This window comes from Equus asinus, chromosome 30 (genome assembly GCF_041296235.1).
Source record: "Equus asinus isolate D_3611 breed Donkey chromosome 30, EquAss-T2T_v2, whole genome shotgun sequence".
NCBI classification, from domain to species: Eukaryota; Metazoa; Chordata; class Mammalia; order Perissodactyla; family Equidae; genus Equus; species Equus asinus.
Genome location: NC_091819.1, coordinates 1,279,375 through 1,305,402, shown reverse-complemented (window position 1 = coordinate 1,305,402; position 26,028 = coordinate 1,279,375). Strand labels below are relative to the sequence as shown.

Genomic DNA, 26,028 nt, shown 5'->3' with positions numbered 1-26,028 from the left:
GAGGCAAGGGCCCTTGGATGGCCTTCTGTGTGACGCTCTGGACTGGTCACTGAGGAGTCCCAGGGGCATGACGCTCTTTCCCCGGGGATGAGGGAGAGGAGAGCAGGCCTGCAGTCCCCAGGAGTCCTCCCTGGAACCTCCCCTGAGCCAAAGAGCTGTCCACACAGCCATTAAGGTAGCGCTTCATTCTCACCAAACTAAAGGGATTTTCACCACACAATCCAACAGTGACAGTCCATGCTGTTTACCCAAAGAGGGTGAAATTTTATGTCCCCACAAAAACTCAGGCATGAATGCTTAAAGCAGCTTTATTCATCATTGCCAAAACTTGGAAGCAACCAAGATGTCCTTCAGTCGGTGAATGGATGAATAAACTGCCAGACAATGAAATATTACTCAGCATTAAAAGGAAATGAGCTATTAAGCTATGAAAAGATATTGAGGAGTCTGAAATGCACATTACTAAGTGAAAGAAGCCTGTCGGAAAAGGCTGTATGTTGTATGACCCCAACTCTATGGCGTTCTAGAAAAGACAAGACTGGAGACAGTCAAAGGGTCACTGGTTGCCGGGGTGGGGCAGCCGGGGTGGAGATGAGTGGGCAGAGCACAGGGTCTTTAGGGCAGTGAAACTACTCTGTGTGTTACTATTGTGGTGGATACATGTGTCCAGACCCAGAGAAAGTACACCACCAAGAGCGAACCCTCACGTAGGCTGCGGACTCTGGTTGATAACGATGAGTCAGTGTAGGTTCAGGGACTGTAATGGATGCGCCACTCCGGTGGGAGATGAGGACATGCGGCAGGCTGTGCATGTGTGGGGACAGGGGGTGTATGGGAAATCTCTGTACCTTCCACTCCATTTTACCATGAATCTAAAACTGCTCTAAGAAATAAAGTCTAAAGAATTAGCACTGTACATTTTTACATAAATGTGTTGTGCGTGCACACACATATATATATAATCATATTTGATCCTCATTTCAGTTCTCCAACAGAGAGGCAATCTACTCTTCAAATGAGACAAAGGTCACAGAGGTTACATGGGGCTCAGAGAAATCAGAATGTATGTTAACATCCACCACAGTGCCAGGCATAGACCAGTGCTCAAAGAAAACCTCTCCTACACACACACACACACACACACACACACACACACACACACAGCCAATACCCCAAGACTTCCAAGATTCAACCCTGTTAAGATCTCCTTCCTTTGTTGAATTCCTCCCCTGGCTTCTGAGTCCCATTCCCATCTTGGCCTCTTCTTGCTGCTGCGACTCCTTTGTGGAACCCACTCCTTCTCCTCTCCTTACTCCTCAAGTGGGCTATTTCCCAGGACTCCAGACACAGCGTTTTTTCTTAGGACTCTACACACTTTCCCTGGTGTTCACATCTCTCCTGTAGCTTCCATAACTTCCTTTTTCTTTTAAATTGAGATAGAATTCACATCCCATAAAATTTAGTGGTTTTTGGCATATTTACAAGGTTGTGTAACCATCACCACTATCTAATTCCAGAACGTTTTCATCACCCCACAAAGAAAGCCCGTCTCCTGAGCAGTCACTCCCCATTCCAGTCTCCTCTCATCCCCTGGCATCCACTAATCTATTTTCCATGTCTATGGATTTGCCTTTTCTGGACATTTCATAGAAATGGAATCATACACTATGTGGTCTTTTGTGACTGACTTCTTTCATTTAGCATAATGTTTTCAAGATTCATCCACGTTGTATCACATATCAGTACTTCATTCCTTTTTGTGGCTGAATAATATTCCATATGTGGATACACCACATTTTGTTTATCCATTCATCAGCTGATGGACATTGGGTTGTTTTCACGTTTTGGCTACTGTGAATAATGCTCCTGTAAACATTCATGTACAAGTTTTTGTGTGGACATATGTTTTCAGTTCTCTTGGGTACATACCTAGGAGTGGAATTGGTTGGTCATATGATAACTTTTTGAGGAACTGCCAGACTGATTTTCAAGATAGCTACACCATTTTACATTCCCACCAGCAACGTGTGAGGGTCTCAATTTCTCCACATCCTTGCCAACACTTGTTAATGTCCTTTTTTTGTTATAGCCATCCTAGTGGGTGATTTTGATTTGAATTTCCTTGATGGCTAAGGATATATCGAGCATCTTTTCATGTGCTTATTGGCCATTTGTATATCTTCATGGAGAAATGTCTACTCAAATCCTTGGCCTATTTTTTAATCAGGTTGTCTTTTTACTGTTGAGTTTTAAGAAGTTTTAATATATTCTGGACACTAGACCCTTATCAGATATACGACTTGCAAATATTTCCTCCCATTCTGTGGGTTGTACTTACTTTCTTGATAGTATTCCTTGAAGAACAAAAGCTTTCCATTTTAATGAAGCATAATTTATCTGTTTTTTTCCCTTAGTTTGTGTGTGTGTGTGCTTTAGATGTTCTATCTAAAAAACTATTGCCTAATCCAAAGTCATGAAGATTTACTCCTATATTATCTTCTAAAAGTTTTATAGTTTTAACTCTTTCATTTACATCTTTAGTCCATTTTGAGTTAATTTTTATATATGGTGTGAGATAGGGGTTCAACTTCATTTGTAAGTGGCTATCGATTTGTTCCAGCACCATTTGTTGGAAAGACCATTTTTCCCATTGAATTATCTTGACATCCTTGTAGGAAATCAATTATCCATAAACATATTATTTCTGGACTTGCAGTTTTATTCCATTAGTTCATATGTCTATCCTTAGGTAGCCCCACCCTGCCTTGATTACTGTAACTTTGTAGTGAGTTTTGAAATCAGGAAGTGTGAGTCCTCCAACCTTGTTCTTCTTCAAGATAGTTTGGCTACTCTGTGCCCTTCGTGTTTCCATGTGAATTTCAGGATCAGTTCGTCAATCTCTTCAAATAAGCCAGCTAGGATTTTGAGATGGATCATGTTGACTCTGTATATGAATTGACGTCTTCCATGAACACATCGTGCCTTTCCGTTTCTTTAGTCTTCCGCTCCTTCGATGGTGTTTTGCCATTGTCAGTAGAGAGTTTGGCATTGCTTTTGTTGAATTTGCTTTTTGATACCATTGTAAGTAGACCTGTTAAGTTCCTTTTCAGATTATTCATTACTAGTATGTAGAAATACAGTTGGTTTTTTTGTGTATTGATCTTATAGTCTGCAAACTTCCCGAGTTCATTTATTGACTCTCTAGGGTTTACGTCTCTTCTTAATCTGTGTAGCTCTCCTGAATTCCATACCTCTGTTTCCAGCTATTTCTGGAGTGTCCACGTAGTTCACCTGGTAGGTGTCTCTAACTCGTCGTGTCCAGTGTTAAAAGGCGCTCCTTCCACCTCCCTTACGAATACTGCACCAGCCCTTTCCTTCCGCCCATTATAGGTTTTATCATCTGCCTGGTCACCTGAACTGCTGATACAGGAGTCCTCCTTTAGTCTCACTGTTTCACCCTATGTAGTCAGTCTGGTATATATGTAGCTGCTAGATATAGCTATAGATCTGTAGATCTCATTTCTATCCCTCCTCGGTCTTGCCACTACCCTGGCTCAGGTCCTCGCCACTCTTCTGAATTATTACAGTAACTTCCTGCCTGGTCTTGGGTTACTACGGTCCTTCCTTGACTCTGCCCCCAGGGTAATCCAGTCATGTCAGTTAACATCAGGAATCATTGCCATTTGCATATGAACGAGAGATTAAACTGTAAGAATTACTGTTAGTTTTCTTAGGTGTCATGATGTTGTGGGGTAATGTCCTTATTCTTGGGAGGTGCATCCTGAAGGATTTAGGGGGTAAAGTGTCACGTTGTCTGCAACTTGTTTTCAAATTGTGCAAGAAAATATCTGTGTGTACGTATGTTTGTGTGTATGTGTGTGTGCACTTTTGTACGTGGAGGAAGAGAGAGCACACGAGCACAAGCATAACAAAATATTAACAGTTGTTAAATCAGGGCGAGAGCATCTGGGTTTCCATTGAACTGTGCTGTATTTCTTTGTGTTTGAAACATTTCAGAAAAGCAAGTTAAAGGGAAAGAGGATGCATCGTAAACCCTTTAGCATGGCGCCCCCTCTTCCTGACCTTTAGCACGGTGCCCCCTCTTCCTGACCTAAGACAGACCTTTCTTTCTAGCTTTGTCTCCCATCACTTCTCCTCCTGCGTTATGTGTTCCGGCTGTGGCAATAGTAACAGCCAGCATTGACTGAGCACTTGCCATATGCTGGGCATTTGCTAAGCATTTTGCCTGTATTCATTCATTCATTCCAGATAACAACCCGATAAAGTACATTCTATAGTTGAGGAGAGAGCGATCAGAGAAAATAAGTAAGCTGCTTAAACACAGCTCCTAGGTGATGGATCTGGGATACTAAGCCATTTCTGGTTTCCCAAAGACACCTTAGTCTTCAGATATACATGTGTGTTGAGTGAATAAATGCATCCTCTCTTCCGCTGTGAGCGTTCATGTTTTCCTCAGTTCATGGTGACCTGGACTCAACTTGGTCAAGAGGATTTCGAGGGGCATCCCAAGAGTTGATGCTTAAGGTGGTGATACCTAACTTTATTTCACTTGTAAATAGGTCATAAATATGTGTGGCACAAGATTAAAAATGCCCCCAAAGATTTCCTAACTTTCTGAAGACTGATTCTGAAACATATCATTTGCCTTTAAAAGTACTATATAGCCTATTTTTAAAATTTAATTGATAGACTCACAACTAACTGGAACCTCCAAGTCACTGGTGAGACAGATGCATGTGCTTTATTTTGCTGTCCTTCATTTTGTTTTTCATTAACTAATTTTTACTTAAATTTATTTTCATCATTAAAAGCGATACATATCCTGGGGGAAAATGTGAAGTAGGGGTTGGCAAACCGTGGCCCACTGGCCAAATCTGACTCACCAGCTGTTTTAAAATAAAGTTTGACTGGCACACAGCCACGCTCACGAATTTACACATTGTCTGTGGCTGCTTTATGCTACGATAGCGTGGCTGAGTGGTCACAACAGAGATCCGATGGCCGCAAAGCCTGCCTACCAGCTCTCCGGCACGTACAGTAACAGCTCGCCAGCCTGATATAAACTACACAAAAGGGGACGAGGTGAGAGATAAAACCCCTCTTCCTGCACATGCGCAAATCCACTCCCCAGAGGTAACTACTGCCAGTTGCTTCTTGTGAGTCTTTCCAGAAATAATTTTCTTTGCATATACCAGTATATGTGGACACATGTATCCGTTTTTGTACAAACGAAAAATTCTTTAGTTGAGTTCAGTATATCTTCTTGAGAATTTTCCACCTTTTGAGAGACCTGGGAGGACTCTGTCGTGTCATGCGCCTGGAGTGATAATCACTGAACAGAGGCTTACTGTGTGTTTTATGAACTCACGTACTTCCCACACCAGATCCTGAGGTCTGGTTTTCCCTGTGATATGAAGGGAAAATTAGAGTTTAAAGATCCTTTGCTGGTCACAGGGAGAGCAAGAACATAACAAATATGACCCACATCTCCTTCACGGACCAGGAGAACCATCACAGACAGCTCCCTGCCCCGGCCTCGTCTCCCTCCACGCCGTCCTTCCCCTCCTTGCTGTAGTAAGCTCTATGAAGAAACACGTCTTTGACCTTGTACTCTAGTGATGCGAGACATTAGCATTGGAGGAGATGGGGTGAAAGGTGCACAGGGCCTCCCTGTACATTTCTTTGCAGTTTCCTGTGAATCTGTAATTATTTCAAAATAAAAAGGCTTAAAAATCTGGTCATTGTGCGTTCTTGCTTCAGACTCTCTGCTGCCCATTGCCTGCGGCACAAAGGCAGACTACGGTAAAAGGCATGCCGGGCTCTGCCTGCCCTGGCTTGGGCCTCCGCTCCACCCTCCCCTCATGTCACCCCCTGTGCTGCTCCATCCCGGAGGTTCCTGCCTTGCACAGGGCCTTTGCATGTGCTGTTTCTTCACCCCTAAATACCTTTTCTAATGTTCCTATCTGAAAGAACTTATGTTCCTTCAAGATTCAGATATCGCCTCCTTTGTTAACCCTTTCCTCCCCTGTTGTAGAAAAGTAGGTCATCTTTTGGGCCATCACAAACCTTTTCTAAGGGTGGAAAAGATCTTCTACCCACCAGATGAGAAAACTAAAGCTCGTTCGGGTTAAATGCAGAGCGCATGGCCTTGGCTCCCCAGGCAGCCAAGTGTGGCTGGAGAAAATCATGAAAAATGCTCGGTTGATGTCTCCATAAAGCTGTAGAGGGCTGGCCTTAGGGGAGCCCCTCGGAGCTGTTCAAGCTGAGTTGAGTAGTTCGCGCACTGCGGTTGCTCCTACGGGACTGGGAGCTTCTGAGCGCAGGATCGCTTCCTGCTTTCTTACCTGTAGCATTTTTTTGTGTGTTGAAACATGGTTGGCACTCAGTAGATGTTTGTTGGAAGGATGCTCCGGAGGTTGGGTGGTGTGGGCCTAGGAGCTGGTCGGCTCCTTCTCTCCCTTCTGCAGCTAGACTTGCCTCAAGCCTCCGTCTTCTCTAAGTCTGCCCTGACTGTGTTCTTGCCACTCGTACTCGCCCCTAGAACTTCGGATCAAGAGACAGAACTCCTCGGATAGCATCTCGAGCCTCAACAGCATCACCAGCCATTCCAGCATTGGCAGCAGCAAGGATGCTGATGCGAAAAAGAAGAAAAAAAAGAGTTGGGTAGGTAAAGGTTTGGGGGCGGGCGCTGTGTGGAACCCTGCTGGACCCCCTCCGCCTCAGCATAAGGAGCGGGTCCTTCCAGGATTAACCAAGCTAGAGTCCCTCCAGTGCTGAGCCCTGAGCTGAGTCTGTGCAGAGCAAGGTCTGCTGAACTCTCTCTCCCTTCCCCGAGTCTTTCCCGACTTGTCCTGAGGCCGTCCCTCCAACTCTCCTACACATCTGCTTCCTGGGGCTCTCCGTTCGGATTAGGTCAAGTGATTGGCAACAGAGAAACATCCAGAAGGGAATGCCTCACCAGCCCCTCCCCCTTCTGTACTGTGGAGAGAAGAGTTTATGGACAAAGCCCTTCATTCCAGATGTTGCTGGAGGGCCTTTCCTCAATTTTTTTGGAGAAGTATTTGTGGAACCTTCCAGATTACTTCAGATTATTTCTATTACCTTTCACTAGTTCAGAGGTAGTTGGGTTGATTTTTCCCCAGATAACTGTAAACTGCCTTTGAGCGACCTCTCTGAAATTCTTGAGGCAGGCCTAAAATGCTGTCAGCTGGTCTGCTGCCTCTGGTCCGGCGAGGACCCCCAGCAGACTTCTTGCCCCCGTCCCTGCTCAGTAGCCTGGCCGCAGACCTGTGTGCAGTGCAGATAGCCACCAGCTGTGTGCAATGAGTGACTAAGTGTTGCTTCTTTTTTTTTCCCTTCAAAATGCTGACTTCACATCCCTATTTTTTTCCAGGTCTATGAGGTAAGAGACCCAGTTCCTCTCCCCCATTTTCTCTCTCCCTTCGCCATACCTTCCCCATTTCCCAGAGCAACCCGCTCCCCTAAAAAAAGAACAGCCACTCATAAAACTAACCGTAACCACCACCCCAGAGTTCCTGACTTGCCCCACTGCATGGTCCATCCACGGCTGCCCCACACGAGGACAGAGGAGTGGTCTGGTTCGGGGCCAAATGGGACCGTCAGACAAAATCCTGACCTTTTCCTGTCTTCCCCTGTGACAAAATCGGCCTGTTATAAAAGCAGTCAAATGGAGCCCCTCCTTCTCAGAAAGGGTGCTGTCTTATTTTCTGTTCCATCAACCCCTAGAAGAGAATCATGGGGTGAACATTGTCTTGACCACGATTTCTGGAGGCCCGTTCAGTTTGGCCTGAAGATTTAGCTCTAGGGTAAGATGAGGCAGAGGTAAGTGAGGGATATGGTCCGTTCAAGGGCACCCAAGCCTGAGGCCCTGTGAGCATCCATGGAGTTCCCAAAGACATTTCAGGGAGTAGAGAATAGTGTCAGACAACGGGAAGTGAGCTCAGAATTTCCGTGACAAACCAGCCTCTGAGGTCCGCCCTAACCCTGACCCAACCTCGTGCAGTATATGAAAGCTGGAGGCTGTCATCTCAGCCCTCAAGAGCCTGCAGAATTGCTGGGGAGACAAAAAACCATATCGGGTGTAAAAGTGATGACAATCCCGCGGTGCCAGAATGCTTAACTCAGCCCGCGGGTGTTAACAGTTCGTACAGAGAGAGGCTCACAGAGGGCAGGGAGAGCACCACAGACGCGGGAGGCACACCCGCGCCGAGCCGGGGCTCCCATGGCAGAGGAGGGTGTCGATTCTTTCGGCAGACACTGCTGATCGAAGGGAGCAGCGGGGCGGGGGGATCTGGCTGGAGCCCTGCGTGGGGGAGAGCACGGACAGGAAGGGCCTGAAACACCAGGAAAACTACTTAAACCTGATTGTCTAGCTTCGCCTTTCCTCAAGCGTGGTCCACTCTAGGCCGCTGAGAGGCTCCTTAGAAAGCGCTGCCAGCGTCCAGTTGGAGAAGCGCTGCGCTTTCTACAGCGCGCCGCTCGGAGCTTCTGAGATGGCCCCCACGGCAGGTCCTGTCTCGTTTTGCTTGATGCATTGTTTCCTGAACTCACTTGACCACGGAATCCTTCCTACAAAACACCAGTCAGCACCCCCGGCAGTTCTGCTCTGGGAATACTGGACCACACGTGGCACCCTCTTCTCACCTGGGATTTAGGGGTCCCAGAGGGCTTAGGCTCCCGCAGATGTGGTCACGGGCTCTCTTTCTGCATGCCCTCACACACACTCATTCACACACTCACCCCTGTACACACACACACATGCTCCCACGTACTCCTACACACACTCATTCACACTCATTCAGTTATACACACACACACTGTCACACTCACCACATATACACACTCATTCACACACTCATTCAGTTACACACACACTGTCACACTCACCACATGTACACACTCACCACATATACACACACTCTCATTCACACACTCATTCACACACTCATTCAGTTACACACACACTCACACTCACCACATATACACACACACTCATTCACACACTCATTCAGTTACACACACACTCACACTCACCACATATACACACACACTCATTCACACACTCATTCAGTTACACACACACTCACACTCACCACATATACACACACACTCATTCACACACTCATTCAGTTACACACACACTGTCACACTCACCACATGTACACACACTCATTCACACACTCATTCAGTTACACACACACTCACACTCACCACATGTACACACACTCTCATTCACACACTCATTCACACACTCATTCACACACTCATTCAGTTACACACACACACTGTCTCACTCACCACATATACACACATTCTCATTCACACACTCACACACTCATTCAGTTACACACACACTGTCACACTCACCACATGTACACACACTCTCATTCACACACTCATTCAGTTACACACACACACTGTCTCACTCACCACATATACACACATTCTCATTCACACACTCGCAGTCATGCACTCACATGCACTCACTCATACACACACTTATACACACTCACATTCTCATATACACACTCATTCACACTCATGCACACATGCAATCATGTACTCACACTTATACACACACATTCTCATACACACTCTCATTTCACACTCACGTGTACTCTCATACACACATGCACCCACATGCACTGTCTCATATTCACACTTACACACACTTTCATTCACACTCACATCCACACAGTCATACACGCACTCACATGCACTTACTCTCATACACACACTTACACACACACACTCTGATACCCACACTCTCACATACACTCATATGCGCACTCTCATTCACACTCACACACACACAGCTTCCCAGGAGGCGTGGTGTCGAGAAGATTCGTCAGATCGGGGGTTAGAAGGCCTGTGCCATCGCAGGTCTCCCTTCACTTCTGCAATCTCGAGCAAGTCAGCTCTGCTTTTTCTCTACTGAGAACTGAGCTTTGTGGCACCTTTGAGCCTGACTGCTCAGTGAGCGTGTGTCCCCTGTACACGTGCTCTCGCACACATATCCCCATCACAGCCGGTGGTCCTCCTTGTGTTCCGCCTGCTAGAGACGCCCACACACACTGCTCGTCAGCTCCAGCCAGCATCAGCAGCCTTCCTCTGCTCCAGGAGAGACTTGGAGAGAGCACCCTCAGATTGTCCCCTTTTCTCACTGCCCCAGGGGTCTGGGTTGCCTTTGTCCCCTTAGCCTTCGACCCCTCCTTTACTCTCTGTCTCTTGCTGCCATTCCACCTGTGTCCCTGTGTGTGTGCATGCTGTCTGGATGCATGAGGACGGGTGTGGGCCAGGACCCTGGTTTGCACTTCCAGCTCACATCCCTAACACCCAAGCTCATCGATGGATTCCTGAGATCAAACAGGCTGTTGCCCCATGTACCTTGAGGAAATGCCGGGAAGTATCCCCTCTTCCAGGGCATTTGCTGGAAATAGGAGAAGCTCTTGTATCTGGCGGTTCTAACCATTCTGTGATGTGCTGAAAGAGACTCGACGCCAGTCCCTTCTGTTGATGTCCACAGAGTGGTGGTGTCAGCTTCTGGTGGACAGGAGGATAGGGTCTAGTCTCACGAGCCTGGGCAGAGGTGGATCCTGAGGCCCAAATGAGAGAGGCTCAAGACTGAGCAGGTACTGGTCTGCTAGAGAAGGCAGGATTGCATCGCCGAGAGGGACCTAGTGACCTGTTGGGGGCTTCTCTCTATCCCTCTCGGTCACAGTTCCTCCAGGGGAGAGAGAAGACCCTAGAAGTTCCCAGAGCTTACAACAGCAGGCGATAGAAGGTTCTGCTTTCTCTCAGCCCCAATTTCTAGGCAACTCTTACATCCGTAGCCCATGAATCAAGTGAAGCCTTAAAGAGGGAGCCTTAAATACAGCAAGCAGCTCCCCGACCCTACACCTGTCCCAGAACTCCCCAGCCAGCCCCCCACCCCGTCCCCAGAGTGGAGCCTGACGTCTCCCTCCCCACATCTGCTTTTTTCCAGCTTCGAAGTTCCTTCAACAAAGCTTTCAGTATAAAAAAGGGGCCCAAGTCAGCTTCCTCGTATTCTGACATCGAGGAGATTGCCACTCCCGACTCCTCGGCCCCCTCGTCCCCCAAACTGCAGCACGGTTCCACAGAGACGGCCTCGCCCTCCATCAAGTCCTCCACCTCGTCCTCTGTGGGCATCGATGTCACCGAGTAAGTACCCTCCACCTGCCCGGGCCCCAGCCTGGAGCCGGTGTAGACGGCTGGCCAGAGCTGGACTAACAGCCCCCCACCACAGCCCTCTCCCTGGGCAGACAAGACCAAGGGGTGGGCCTCTCCTCTCACTGCCGACGGACTGTCTTCAGGCAGAGGAAGCGAGATTGCTGGCCTCGGCTCTCAGCCTCCCCTGTGTCTCCAGCACTTCCCTCGTAGCCAGGCTTGACCCCTTCCCTGTCTTACAGGGGCCCCGCCCACTCAGCTCCCCACCCAAGGCTGTTCCACGCCAGTGAGGAGGAGGAGCCAGAGAAGAAGGAGGTATCAGAGCTGCGCTCCGAGCTGTGGGAGAAGGAGATGAAGCTGACGGACATCCGCCTGGAGGCCCTCAACTCTGCACACCAGCTGGACCAGCTTCGGGAGACCATGCACAACATGCAGGTCAGTGTCTGGGCCGAGAGCTAGGGAAGGAGCAGGGCCAAGGCTGGGGGCCTGTCCAGCCCTGCCCACCCGCCCTCTGTTCTTGCCACAGTTGGAGGTGGACCTGCTGAAGGCAGAGAATGATCGGCTGAAGGTGGCCCCAGGCCCCTCCTCGGGCTCCACTCCAGGGCAGGCCCCTGGATCGTCGGCTTTATCATCCCCTCGCCGCTCCCTGGGCCTTGCCCTCACCCACTCCTTCAGCCCGAGTCTCGCAGACACAGGTACCTGAGAAGGAGAAGAGCCCATAGGGTGGAGGGAAGAAAGGGGTTGGGTCCTTATTACACCATCCCGCTCGCTCTGGTGGCACCTTCATTGGGTCAGGAAGGTAGAGGAGCTTAAATCCAGGAGATGCCAGTGTCACGGGACACCAAGAGCTGTTATAGTATCTCGACCTTAATTACTTCTCAGTTTGGGGCTTCTGTCTCTTCTTTGTGGTAAATCAAGGGTTATTTGGAACGGATTAAGATGGAAGGTTTTGCTCAGCCTGTGGGGGCCCCTAAAACTAGTCGTCTTGTCTCTGCCTGCAGACCTATCTCCCATGGATGGCATCAGCACTTGTGGTCCAAAGGAGGAAGTGACTCTTCGGGTGGTGGTGAGGATGCCCCCCCAGCACATCATCAAAGGGGTAAGGAACTTCAAGGAGGGCTGGTGACACTGTCGTTTTTACCCAAGAGAATCTGGGCTCTGAATACCCCCCAAAACCAGAATATTCCACTCCTGAGGCCTTTGAGGGGCTCCCTTTCTTGGATTCACCTGCCCTGAGGCTCAGTGCTTCTACCTCGGCCGCACAGGACTTGAAGCAGCAGGAATTCTTCCTGGGATGCAGCAAGGTCAGCGGAAAAGTGGACTGGAAGATGCTGGATGAAGCTGTTTTCCAAGTGTTCAAGGTAAAGGGGTACATGTGTTCCTCAAAGGCTGCTGGTCAGGCGCTGGGCTCCTGGGGACCTCAGAGGCTTTACGGAGAGATGCTGAACAGGAAAGGCATGCCCCTCCCTTTCCCCATGGACTTTTGTTCCCTCTGCTGCTCGTTTTTCTTGTGGCTTTTCCATCTGTGTCGGTGTCTTCTCGGTGTTCCTCACTATCTTCTTCTTCTTCTCCCTTTCTTTCCTTCAGGACTACATTTCTAAGATGGACCCGGCCTCGACCCTGGGGCTAAGCACTGAGTCTGTCCACAGCTACAGCATCAGCCACGTGAAGCGAGTGCTGGATGCGGAGCCCCCAGAGCTGCCCCCCTGCCGCCGAGGGGTCAATAACATAGCCGTCTCCCTCAAAGGTCCGTCTGCGCTCGGGGTGTGGCCATATGGGGTTAAGGGGGGAGGGAAGCATCAGATGGTGCATCCTGATTCATTCAGCAAGAATTCAGTGAGAAGCTGCAGTATGAAGGTCCCTGCACTCCAGTAACATGAGCCACAAAAAGATGAGTAGGACCCAGCCCTGATTTTTGTTCCCAGGGACGTTTCTGCCAAGCTGGGCTTCTCATGCCACCCAGGCACCTGAAGCTCCAAGCATGTCCCTAAAAATAAGATCTGCACTTTCGAAACTAGGCGTTAGGGGATTCCCGTGGAACCACGGGGCGAGCGGCTCTAAGTTTTTTCACTGGGCTCCTAGATGAAGAAACAGTCCTCAGGGCCCCTTGCCATCCTCAGGGCCCTGGTCAAGACTCGTGCTTTCTGGGGCTGGGGTTCAGGTCTGAAGGAGAAGTGCGTTGACAGCCTGGTGTTCGAGACGCTGATCCCCAAGCCCATGATGCAGCACTACATCAGCCTGCTGCTCAAGCACCGGCGCCTCGTCCTCTCGGGCCCCAGCGGCACCGGCAAGACCTACCTGACCAATCGGTTGGCCGAGTACCTGGTGGAGCGCTCTGGCCGCGAGGTCACCGAGGGCATCGTCAGCACCTTCAACATGCACCAGCAGTCCTGCAAGGTGGCTGCCCCCCGAGACCCCCGCCAGCCTTGCCCAGGCCTCAGCCTCCCCCGGGGCCTTCATGGGCCCCTCCGCCGCATCGTTTCCTTTCCCTCCCCTCCCCTCTGCCCAAGTGTCCTCCCCACTCCCGTGCTCTCCTCCCGCTTCTGCCTCCTCACCCCCTGCCTCCTTTCCTTTGGGTTGATCACTGACTGAACTCCCTCCTCCTCACTGCTACCTCCCTCGCTGGCGACCCCACCAGTCCCACCCCTCTCCTCTGTTATTTTCTTCGCTCCACCTTTCTTTTTATATCACTCTCTGCCGTTGGGCTTTCTGGGAGGAAGCACTCAGAGCTAAGTGTTACATCTTGTGCCATCGCCTTTCAAATCCAGAAGTCTCTTGGGCACACCCTAACACTTTGGAGCTGGTTCACATCTTGGCTCCCCAGCTCCGGGAGGCCTGTCCATTGGGAGAGGTCATAGGACCAGCCCACAAAAGTCCATTTAGGAAGCAGCATGTGTTCCCCACCTCTGGGTGACTTAGGGTCCCCTGCTTATGGGGGTTGCCTTAGAGCCTTTGGGACCTATGTTTCTCAGTCTCCCTTCTATAATCAAATGTGCGAGTGCATCAGACAGGAACCAGGGCCCCAGGGAAACCCAGAATTAGCACGGCTTCAGCTGAACCCCTCTTTCCAAGGCTGACCCAGGTTCTCACAACTCCCGAGTGCTGACCCACTGCCTGCTCCTGTTCCAGGATCTGCAGCTCTATCTCTCCAACCTGGCCAACCAGATCGACCGGGAGACAGGGATCGGGGACGTGCCCCTGGTGATCCTCCTGGATGACCTGAGTGAAGCAGGCTCCATCAGTGAGCTGGTCAATGGGGCCCTCACCTGCAAGTACCACAAATGGTAAGCTGGAGTCAGGCCCACACTCACCACAGTGGGAAGACGGGGAGCCCGGGCCAGGCCAGCCTACAAGCTTTCTGTTGGGTGCACATGTGAAGACAGTCTAGAGGGACCTCTTTCTTCTTTCTTCCCACAGTCCCTACATTATCGGTACCACCAATCAGCCCGTAAAAATGACCCCCAATCATGGCTTGCACTTGAGCTTCAGGTAAGAACCGCAGCCCTGGATGAACCTTCGATCCCACCCGAGAGTCTGTAAAGCAGTTGAATCCCAGGGTCGGGCCAGAGGGCGGGAGAGCAGCCAAGCCTTGGGCAGGGAAGAGGGAGCAGGCGGGTCTGCCATGCCCGTCACAGGGCAGAGGAGGACCGCAGGCTGAGGGAGGCGCAGCTAGGCTGCTGGAATTCGGGTTCTCTGCCCGCACACCCCTCATCCGGGTCAGTGAGGTCAGGTGGCTCTCTGAAGAGGTCACTGGTTGAGAACCAGCTCTGCCTGCCCAGGGCTGCTGCCCTGAGTTCCCTTGACCCCACCATTACTTGAGAAGAGACCAAGCAGGCGTTAGTGGGAGGCAGGCAGGAGGAGGGGCAGGCTGGCAGGGGATGAACCTGACAGCGTCCCCACTGCCACCCTGACCCCATTCTCCCCATCCCCGGCGGCAGGATGCTGACCTTCTCCAACAATGTGGAGCCGGCCAATGGCTTCCTGGTCCGTTACCTGAGGAGGAAGCTGGTAGAGTCAGACAGCGACGTCAATGCCAACAAGGAGGAGCTCCTGCGGGTGCTCGACTGGGTGCCCAAGCTGTGGTACCACCTCCACACCTTCCTTGAGAAGCACAGCACCTCAGACTTCCTCATCGGTACTGGGGTGCAGCTTCCCCTTGGGGTCAGGAGGTGGCTTCCCTTTCCGACCTGGCCACCTGCAGGGATGCTGCCCTTTCTTTCTGGTGTCTCCAGCATGTAAAGGATCTGTAAACCCTGTGGCTTCAGACTCAGAACCACGTAATTACTTAACAAGCATTCCCAATGCAATTAGCGCCACGATTTGGGCAAATCGCTTCAGCCATCACAAAGCTAACACCTGTCCCTCATGGTTTCCCACAATTAATGGGAAAAGGGAGGGAAAGCATTTAGGAGGGGATTTAAAAGCTTCCCCTCACTCCCTCACCTCCCTTCTACCTGTGAAGCATGATTTATGAGATTGCCAGCCAGGCACCATCTTCACGGCCCCGTCCTTTTCCCAGGCCCCTGCTTCTTTCTGTCCTGTCCCATTGGCATTGAGGACTTCCGGACCTGGTTCATTGACCTGTGGAACAACTCTATCATTCCCTACCTACAGGAAGGAGCCAAGGACGGGATCAAGGTGAGCCCTACCCTCTGATGCCACTCAATCCCAAGGCCAGGCTGTCCCACTGAACAAGGCAGACACGTTTCTTCCGTGTGGCCCCCGCAGTCTTCAGTGCTGTAGTTAGTTAGGTTCTCTTCCTAACAGGTGCTCGAAGGCACTGGAGAGACGTAAGCTGCTGTCCTGCCTTCAGCCAGCATTCAGCAAAGGGCTAGATGACCACAGCCACTGGGGCCATGTCTCCACTCCTGGGCCTTCTGGCTCTACGCCAAGCTCAGACCACTCTCTAAGGATCAGAGCAAACAGGGAAATAATAGAGCTCAGAATTAAGGAAAACCCAATTATTACTAATAAAAATGTTACTTTGGCCAAGTTCATGTCCTCATATGTAAAAAAGGAGATATAAATTCTGCTCTGCCTAAATCACTGGGTTGTTTTGAAGACAAATGAAATATGTGATAAAATTTTTAAAAGTTAGGATAAGAACTTTGTGCAAAAGGAAGATGTCATTTTTTTAAACCTCCTCAGTTTTCTCACCTGCAAATTAGGGCATCTGATCACTCAGATCCATTCCGGCACTAATGGGCTATGAGGCAGTGATGGACCGTACTGGTCATGTGTTGTCCATGAAAGTAATCTGTCATTGTGATGGAACGGTATCGCCTGCTGACCTGGTAAATTTCTAGAGATGCTGTCTATCAGACCGATGCCAGAAATCATCATTTCATTTAATTCAGCATTATTATTAATAGTTTTCCAATTAAAAAGCATTTTTACAGAGATAACATCTTTGTTTTCAACAAAGTCAAATTTTTTTTAAAAGGTATTATTACTAAAGTGGAAGAATTTCCTACTTGAAAAGTAAAATTATAGGGGCATAAGATTTCTACGTGTTAAGTTTAACACAGTCTGCCAAACCACTCCCCAAAAGGGTTAACCAATTTATGCCAATTTATTTCCTTTGTTGGGAAGCTCAAAGAAAATACCATGGGGATCAAAACTCCGAGGCTTTATATTTGAGGAAGTACATATCACCATGGGGAGACACACCACCAAAGAGAGACACTACCACCAGGGAGACACACCACCACGGGGAGACACACCACCACAGGGAGACACACCACCATTAGGGAGACACACCACCATCAGGGAGACACACCACCATCAGGGAGACACACCACCATGGGGAGACGCACCACCATGGGGAGACACACCACCACGGGGAGACACACCACCATTAGGGATACACACCACCGTCAGGGAGACACACCACCACGGGGAGACACACCACCACAGGGAAAGACACCACCACGGGGAGACACACCACCATGGGGAGACACACTACTGTGGGGAGATAACACCATGGGGAGACACACCACCATCAGCGAGACGCACCACCATGGGGAGACTGCATGAACAGCTTACAGGCTATGGACTCCTCTCCCAGTAATCCCATCTCTGCTTCTCTCCAGGTCCACGGACAGAAAGCTGCCTGGGAGGACCCAGTGGAGTGGGTTCGGGACACTCTCCCCTGGCCGTCAGCCCAACAAGACCAGTCAAAGCTGTACCACCTGCCCCCACCCACCGTGGGCCCTCACAGCATTGCCTCCCCTCCTGAGGACAGGACAGTCAAAGACAGCACCCCAAGTTCCCTGGACTCGGACCCTCTGGTGAGTAGAAGCCGTTCTAAGTTAAAAGTAACACTATTACAGACTTGAATTCTTCATGCACACCCTGATGGGGGCCTGAGGCTGACGAGAGACAGCAAGGCCTGGGCCAGGATGAGGCCAGTAGGAGCTCTGACTGTCGGGATCCTGGTCATAAAGATTGCATGCCCGCAACCTGGCTTAGCTCAATAGTAATGCCGGCGGCAGTGTGCATTCTAGCACAGCCCTGGGTCTCAGGCACTCCGGGTAGGAAAATCAACCAAAGAGGGTGGTCGCAGACCCACGAGCTCTCTGTGCTTCCATCTCAGCCCTCTGACACCCCGAGGACCGCTTCCATTCAGCAGATGTCATGAACCCCCTGTAGAAAGCAGGCTGAGACAAGTGACAAACTGGCGGGAATAGATGCCACGTTTGTAACCAAAAGAGGATTGATATCTAGAATATACAAAACTCCACGGAAAACTTCCACACAGAAGAATGGACAAAGGCTATGAACAGGCATTTGACTAGAGGAAATGCAGATGGCCAATAAAAACACGCAAAGATCCTTCACCTCTCTAACAATTGAGCAAACGCATATTTAAACCAGGAGATAACCATCCACTTGGCAAGAATAGTGTGTGTGGAAGCACGGACTTTCCTGCTCTGCTGGGGGCAGCGTGCATCAGTAAAACCTTTTTGGAGGATAAGATTGTATTAAAGCTTAACATGCACAAATCCTGTGACCTTGCAGTTTTGCCTTTCAAGTAGGAAATTCTTCTGCTTTCGTCATAATACATTTTGATTTAAATTTTGCCTTTGTTGAAAACAGATGTTATCCGTGTAAAAACACTTTTCAATGGGAAGACATTAGGAACTGTGGCTCTAGAAGGGTGGAGGGCAGAGTCACTAGAGACGCCCCTGGGCTTGCTCAGCTGGAGGGGAGGGCCACAGTCTGGAAGTGGGAAGAGGAGGCAGGAGGCGAAGACCCTGGAGAGGTTAGCCTCAACATGAAGCAGTGGGGCCTGGGCGCCGGGAGGAACAGGTTCGTGATGGCACTGAGTCCAGCTGCTGGGGTACAATGTGTGGGAAGGAGAAGTTGTTAGAGACCTTCTGGCACTTCCACATGCCCCCCAGTAGAGCTGGCATGTGCCTTCTTGTACAGACACATATGCACAGACGCTGTGTGTCCTCCACTGGAGTGTGAGCACCCCGGAGACAGGGGTGGCCCGTCTGTTCACCCTTCCCCCTCGCCTCGCATCGTGGCACCTCGTACAGCCAGGCGCTCCCAAGTACCTGCTACACACGTGCATGTCTACAAATAGGGGGCGAGCAGGCATTGCTGCTGTTTCACGAACTGCCTCTAGACCCTCTGGGCCCTTAATCACTTACAAACCACAGATCAGACCCACAATCTAGATTTTCTGATGTTTCCCTTCTGTGGGCAGGACCCGAAGTCCCAACTCTCATTAGTCCATCTTTTTGACCCTCTTTAGATGGCCATGCTGCTGAAACTTCAAGAAGCTGCCAATTACATTGAGTCTCCAGATCGAGAAACCATCCTGGACCCCAACCTCCAGGCAACGCTCTGAGGGTCCAGCGGTCACTGTCGCCCGGGACAGCAGAACACTGACATCAGCCACGTCAGCTCCTCCTCTCCTCTCTCCTCTTCCAGAGCACGGACTCTCCGGCCCAAGAGGAGAATAGGAGGGAGGAGGAGGAGGTGACAGAGAGGGGCAGGGTCCTGGTGCTGCCCCTTTGAGAACTTCCTCGTAAGGATTGGTGGGATGGAGTGGGACCTTGTGTCCCCTGGATACATTTACTGGCCTCCTCTCACGACTTTGGGAAAAAGATGATTCTGGGTCTTTTCCCTTGATTTCTTGTCTCAATTACAAACTCCTGGGCTTTCTGGGGAGGGGTTCAGAAGACATCAGAAAAACCTGCAGTAGTTCCTAACTGATTCTCATGAGCAACTTGGAGAGACACAGTCCTGTGTGGGGAAATCTGAGGGAGGCAGAAGCTCCCCAGAATTTCTCGCAGACCCTACCCAATTCCATCACCACTGCCAACAGCTCTTCCCCCAGAGATCTGGCTGGAGCCCAGAAAAAGAAGCATGTGGGTTAAAAAATGTTTAAATCAATCTGTAAAAGGTAAAAAAAAAAAAAAAAAAAGGAAAAGATGAAGCTGGAGAGAGAGAAACCAGTGCCAACGGAGAGACAGCGCTGCCCACCCTGCCCTCTGGATGACACAGGGACGTTGACGAGATGGTTGCCAAGCTAAGAAGTCGCCAAACCACGAAAATACCATGACAGCCTTCAGGGAAAGACTGCGAGTCTGTCTTATACCCTCTAATTTAACATGCATGAGAGTCAATAAACCCTACTTTTTTTATTTTTTATTTTTGTTTTTTGTTTTGTTTCTATTTTTTTCTCCCCTTTGCCTATTTATTTTCCTTTCCTTTTTTGGTTTGTTCTTTTCCATTTCCTTACATGAGCTGTTTGGGTTGCTTTTCCAGGGGCTGGTTTGGCTTTTCCGAGTGGGTTTTCTTTGGAGAATCTGACGCCATCTAATTGGCACCAGTAGACACCTGCTATGCCACTATCTTTGGCATCCTTGGGGCTTGCATGGGACATGAAGCATTGGCTCCAAACCAGTGGGAGAAGAGGAACCTTGACTTCCCTTTTGAGAAAGCACACATTCTGCCCAGGAGCTCCCCTGCCAGCCTCCGGCATCTTGACAGAAGGTCTACTCTAAGCTTCCCCCTGGCCTGGGGGAACCAGGAAACTAGAAGCAGTCGTCTGGCTGGCGCCCTGTTTAGCCCCTTACAGCACTGTTCTGATGGCAGCGCCTTTGCCTGATGGAGTCCAAAATCCCAAGCTGGGCTTTACGATTTGTGATTCACGTACGACTGCACATCCACGTGAGACACTCCCAATCGGAATACAAGGCTCAAGGAGTTTGATTTGGTGGCAAAGATCTGCCTTCCAAAGAGATCCTCCTTTTACAGAAGTTGCCTGAAGGCTGGCAGTCTATGTTCCTTCATTCAACAAGCACTTATTGAGTACTTACTGTGTACCAGTCACTAGGTTAAAAAAAAAAAAGAGATAAGACTTGGGTTCTTACGTTCACAACCCAGTAGGAAGAGTTAACCTCCATCAAGCATACGTCCCCTTGTTATCTAGACCTTCAGGATCATCTAAGAAATGTCGCCAAAACCCAAGGAGCCAGCCAGAAAGAAGCCTTTGATCTGATGTCCAGTACTTGGAGGCAGAAGATCTGGGATCAGTTAAGATAGAACTTGAAGGACTATGGCATCCTGCTCATCTTGAGTGGGCAAGTCCCCTTCCTCCCATGTCTGAAAGTCCCCTTGGGACCAGGTCCAGGCTGAGCTCCCCGGTGAGGCTGCAGTGAGGGCTCTGCAGATCAGGAAGATGTGCTGCTCCTGGGCCCCAGTGTTTGCGGATTCCGAAGTGGCACAAGACCGTCTCAGCATCTGTGGGCATCCTAACCTGGATCGCTCTGTCCCACCCAAACAAGGAGTAGATGCCTCTGCATCTTCAGAATATTTTCATTTAGGTCCAAAAAATAGTCCATTGCTCCCCAAGAAAGCTTCTGCATCCACCTGGTGGCTCCCAGGGCTGACAGGCTCCTTGACGCTGGAGACTAGTATTGCTTGTTGCTGCTAAGTCCATGAGCTGTGAAGACCCCCAACCAACCCAGCTGTAACATAGGCAACCCTGTGGTGGGAAGAGGCTGTCCATCCAAGGATGGTGCTGAAATCACTGCCTTAAGGTCTCTGCTGTGCAGAAGGAGGAGGCCCTGGAGCAGGTATTCTAACTTGGGAGGAAGGGAAGACCAGATGGGCCTTCTTTGGACCCAGGCCTCTTCTGAACTCTGTTCCTGGCTGCAATCCCCTGGCAAGGCTTAGACTCTTAATCAGATGGTTGAGCCCTTAACTCTATTTTCTGGTGCTGCCCAGCCAGTGCCTTCTGTCATGGATGTTACTGGCTACTTGAGACAGAGGAAAGGGGGGAACCCCTTCCTCCATTCCAACTGCCTCAGCCCCCAAAGGGATTCTTGTCTCCCTGGTAACCGTGGGTACCACCATGACTTTTATTTGGATCCTCAGCAAGTTGATTCTGGAGGCCTCTTGTGTTAGGACTTCTCACCTCTATTCCTGGATGCACCGCCCTCTACTCTCAGCTGACGGCTGCATTTAGCCCAGTTCTCCAGCTGCTCTCCTCCAGAAAGCGTGTTCCCATCTGATGCGGTGGTATTGCAGCCTCAGCTTCCCCTCTGGAGCTTGGGACCCTGTTTACAGCTGCACACCTGGGCCCCTCACTGTGGGGATCAATCATCTCACAAAGGCATCATGGTTACGTGGCAACGGCAGAAGGTTGAGCCTCCTCATGGTGCTATAACCCCTTGGGACGCTCATCCAGACTTTTCTGAAGCAGAAACCTGAGCTCCCCCTCGCTGCCCTAGAGTTAATGGCAAGAGCAAATCGACAGCGTTCTCCTAGCTACGCACCTGCTTCTGGGTGGGGACTACTGGGATCCCTCAAAGAAGAAAAACTGGGTCCCATAGCTAAATTCTCAACCCCCTACCCTGACCCCAGGACCTTCAGAAGAATCCAGCCTACCTAAGACTGGAAGTTGTGCTATGCCTTCCCTCTCCAGCCCCCAACTCATTCCTCACCAAAGTTGGCTCGCAGACGACATGGTTCAGTACCCAACACCAACCTCTGGGGAGAGCCACGGCTCCAGGAGAGGTTCCAGCAGAGTCCCTCTCGTTTCTGGATGAAGAAGACCAACCTGTTTTGTCCAGTGTATTTGTTTCTCCATCCCTGCCTAGGCGCCAAAATAAAATGCTAGGTGATTGAGGCTAACACGGGACCTGGTGTGTGTGTGTGTCTCTTTCTCTCACAGGAGCAGTGAGCCATTGCTGTCTCCTGTCTTCTGAGGCTTCACAGAGTATTTTTTTAAAATCTATGTTTTGTGGCAGCTCTGCGGTGCTTCTCTGTCTGTGTGTGAATCCTGACCCAACGTCTTTTTCATGTAGTCCGACCATTGGGAAGCCGGAGGCTGGCGGGGAAGAAGGACTTGTGAAAAGCCCATGGAGAGACCCCACCCCGGAGTCCAAGTTTTTGGCTTGAATTACCAAACTTCTAACTAACCTATCCATGCTCCTTAAGGACTTAAGACAAAATAGGGATTTTTTTTTTCCGTTTCATTTCTTGCCCTCTGGTTTTCCTGGTTTGCAAGACTCCGAGTGGATTTAATCCCACCGTCTCTTCTCTTAGCTCCCTGAGACAAGGGCCACACTATTGGGAAGGATACCCCTTTCAGAGATCTGAGAGGGAACTCATTCCTGGAGGGCTCCTGCAGAGGAGGAGGGGAGCAGTGGCAGCCTGCAGCTTCTCACAGACTGCCCACATCCCCACTTGGGACGACACCCACCTGCAGAACCCTGCCTCCGGCTGAAATTTGCCCAACTGAGTAGGACTTGGTCCTGCAAACCAGGATCCAGGAGAGCCTGCGTGGGGCTTCAAGGGTTCTTTGCTGCCAGGTGTTTGGGAGAGGAAGTTGCTCTTGTCCTAACTACACAGTTAGCACAGGGCTTCAAGCGCTGAAGGGATTGGCGTCACCAGATGTAGCCCCTCCTCATGCTTTTTTTTCCTTTCTTTCCTCCTGGGCCTTAGCTAAACTGAAGCTAATAAGTAGACTTTATGAGCCGACCCCAGTGATGAGATGAAATGTGCTTTGCAGAGTTCACTCATGGAGATGGATATGCTAGTGGGATGCTGGAACACTCTTAGGATGACCAGTAATTACTAGCGAGTTCTGGTTCATGGTCCCACTACAGACACCATAAGTAATAAAGTGGTCTCGGGGACACTGTTCCCAAAAAGCCAAAGCCTGAAGATAGTGTCCTTTATAACTGAGTCAGCTTTGTGTATTCATGAGTCCTCAGTCAACCCGATCAGGGATATGTGGGGCCAGCCACTTAGCCCTTCCCACTGCCGAGGGTCCATGTGTGCCTGTCTGCTCAGCCTAGCCCTGGAAGCAAGCACTGCCAGCCACCGACCCTGGGAAAGATGGGAGCAAACTGGAAGATGGTGTAGTCTCAAAGTGAGGACAGCGATAGAAATTTGGAAGCTGCAGAGAGACCCATCCAGTTCCAGATTAAAACTCCATAGACTGGGTCCTCCCACTTTGCTGTTCTGGCTCTTTTTCTTAATGATTATGCCATGGAGGATTTTCTCTGCCAAGAGCAGTCATGGAAGTAAGTGAGCCAGTGGTTCCTTGATTCAGCTCTTTCATTTCTTAAAGCAGGGGTCTCAACACGTGTTTCCAGACCGGCAGCACCAGCAGCCTCTGGGAACTAAGAGCAAAATTCTCAGGCCCTGTCCCAGACGCGCTGTATCAGAAGCTGGGGAGAGGGCCTGGGAATGCGCGTTTCAACGAAGCCCCTTGGTCATTCTGACACCCACTACAGTCTGAAACTCACTGTTTTAAGGGGAAAGCCAAGTATCAGAGGCCCCACACTGAGGAGCTTTAGGACCGAAAATAAGAAGGTCCAGCTGTAATGTGGGCATCAGCATTAATTCCAAAGTCACCTTCCTCACGCTCCCTTATGTCTGTGGTTCTCCTTTTATTGATAACGCCAAGAAAAGGTGTGTGTGCTTTGGGCGGAGGTTAGCAATGTGTTTGCATCTCTCCTAGTCAACACAACCTTCAGGGAAAAACCCCATGGCTCTGAAATTGCACACTAGGGGCCTCAGCAGAAGACAGCAGCTGGAGGTCTCTTCCAGATGGCTCTTCTGCTGGATTATTTGTGTCTACTCTGGGCCTTTTCCGATTATGTAACAGGAGGAGAAAAGTCAAAACATCTAATTTGTATTTCCGTGACAACTTGTTCTCTTAGCAACATCCCTCTCCCTACTCTAGTTATAAAGGGCTCTGCAGGTCTGAGAACCTGGCCAGAACCTCCTTCCCAAGGCGCAGACAGCCATGGGGCTCCAGGCTCCCAGGAAGGCCCCTCTCCACGCTCCTCGGGGCTCACGGAGAGAGCTCAGCACCATGAAGGCACAGTCCTGGGGCAGCTCAGTCCTTGGGCTCCCCCTCTCCTTTCCCCACATCACGACTTGGAAACACAGCTACCTAGCCATGGCAAGAGAATAAAATCTTTTAAAAATCTGAAGGGAGCTTCGTATCTTTCCAAACTCACAGACTCCAGCTGATGGGGCCATGGGGAAGATGAGGCTGTTTACAGCTGGTTTTGTCTCGAGCTATTTTGTCTATTTTCCCCAGCAGAGAGCTTGTGGGTGGAGGACAAGCATGCCAGGCCTCCTGAGCTCTGGAGCTAAGCCTCGGAGGAAGGAGAGTATAAAACAACTGCACTACAATCACCCCTCGGCCCCGGAAGGCCGGCGAGGGGGCCCTTGGTCATCTCCTGTGGGATCTTCCTGCTTCCCTGCCATTTCTCTGAGACCGGAGACGGTGGATGATGAGGCGAGAGCCCTTGGATCCAGCTGGTCTCTGGGCTGCTGCTGTGCAGGAGGCTCCCACTTCCCCATGTGTTTTTGTTTTCGTTTTAACAGAACAATCTTTTTTTTTAAAGAATTCCCACCCTTGCTGGATTCCTTCCCTGCTGCCCGCACCCCCCCCCCCCCCACCGGCCTCATCCTGTTTTAGGCAGCACTGTTTATGCGATGGAGTCTATGTTTCTCAAATGCTTGGCGAACCTCAGGTGGAAAGTGGGCAGGAATTTTTGCAACACTTTTTTTTTTTAATTTATTGGGCACAAAACCCCAAACCGGGATATGTGTGTGTGTGTGTGTGTGTGTGTTTATGTTTCTTCTCATCTGACTCTCCCCTCTCCCAATCAACCCCTTTTCTATCCGATGTAGAGAAGCAAAACACCCTAGAAAGCAAGCCATTGTATATAGTTGCGGTAACAATCAGGAAGAGAGCGGGGCTGTCCCCTGGGTAATTCGTTTTAAACAACAAATTGGTTGAAAATGGAATCCATGCCGGGGCCAGCTAAAGTGGCCCCCCTCCCTCCCCTCACCTGGGCCCTCCACCCATCAGGCATGTCTGCTCCCAGCAAGATTCATCTGTTCGATGCCATTTGCGTTTCAATAAAGTTATCTCCTGTACTGTCCGCTGGCTCTCTAGCTCCCTCTCTGTCTGGCTTCTGTCTGCTGTGGCCCATTCCTCCATCTGGAAGGTGAGACCACTTGTGGTTATCTACCTAATCCAGAGGTAAAACCCACCTGCCCGGAAATGTCGGATCCTCAAATCCTGAGCGGGAGTCTCTTGACCCCTGTGGTTGGGGCGGGGCGGGGCGGGGCGGGGGGGGGGGGGGGGGGGCGGTGCTCTTGCTTGCCCACTGTGGACACAGCATCCGTCACCAGAACTGGAAACGTCCGGCCCCAAAGTTGGGTCCTGGAGTCCTCCACCCACAGCCACAGTGTTTAACAACATACACCCTCTGGACTTCCCTAAGTTTTCTTCTGGGTATAAAAGTG

At 50.3% G+C, this 26,028-nt stretch overlaps 1 protein-coding gene across 8 annotated transcripts in view; it reads left to right on the top strand.

The window, feature by feature from the left end:
- The window catches only part of NAV1 (neuron navigator 1), a 243,989-nt gene extending 224,317 nt beyond the window's left edge, over window positions 1-19,672 (top strand). For all 8 annotated transcript variants that reach the window (XM_044762899.2, XM_044762897.2, XM_070501451.1 and 5 more), the window contains 14 exons: window positions 6,563-6,684; window positions 11,027-11,223; window positions 11,472-11,664; window positions 11,756-11,924; window positions 12,231-12,328; window positions 12,495-12,590; window positions 12,817-12,976; window positions 13,391-13,626; window positions 14,359-14,513; window positions 14,647-14,718; window positions 15,168-15,364; window positions 15,749-15,867; window positions 17,322-17,519; window positions 18,992-19,672. In XM_044762899.2, coding sequence (XP_044618834.2) covers window positions 6,563-6,684; window positions 11,027-11,223; window positions 11,472-11,664; window positions 11,756-11,924; window positions 12,231-12,328; window positions 12,495-12,590; window positions 12,817-12,976; window positions 13,391-13,626; window positions 14,359-14,513; window positions 14,647-14,718; window positions 15,168-15,364; window positions 15,749-15,867; window positions 17,322-17,519; window positions 18,992-19,087 — 2,108 coding nt within the window. In that variant the 3' untranslated portion in view covers window positions 19,088-19,672. The remainder of the gene's footprint in view (window positions 1-6,562; window positions 6,685-11,026; window positions 11,224-11,471; window positions 11,665-11,755; window positions 11,925-12,230; window positions 12,329-12,494; window positions 12,591-12,816; window positions 12,977-13,390; window positions 13,627-14,358; window positions 14,514-14,646; window positions 14,719-15,167; window positions 15,365-15,748; window positions 15,868-17,321; window positions 17,520-18,991) is intronic.
- Window positions 19,673-26,028: the final 6,356 nt, after the last annotated feature.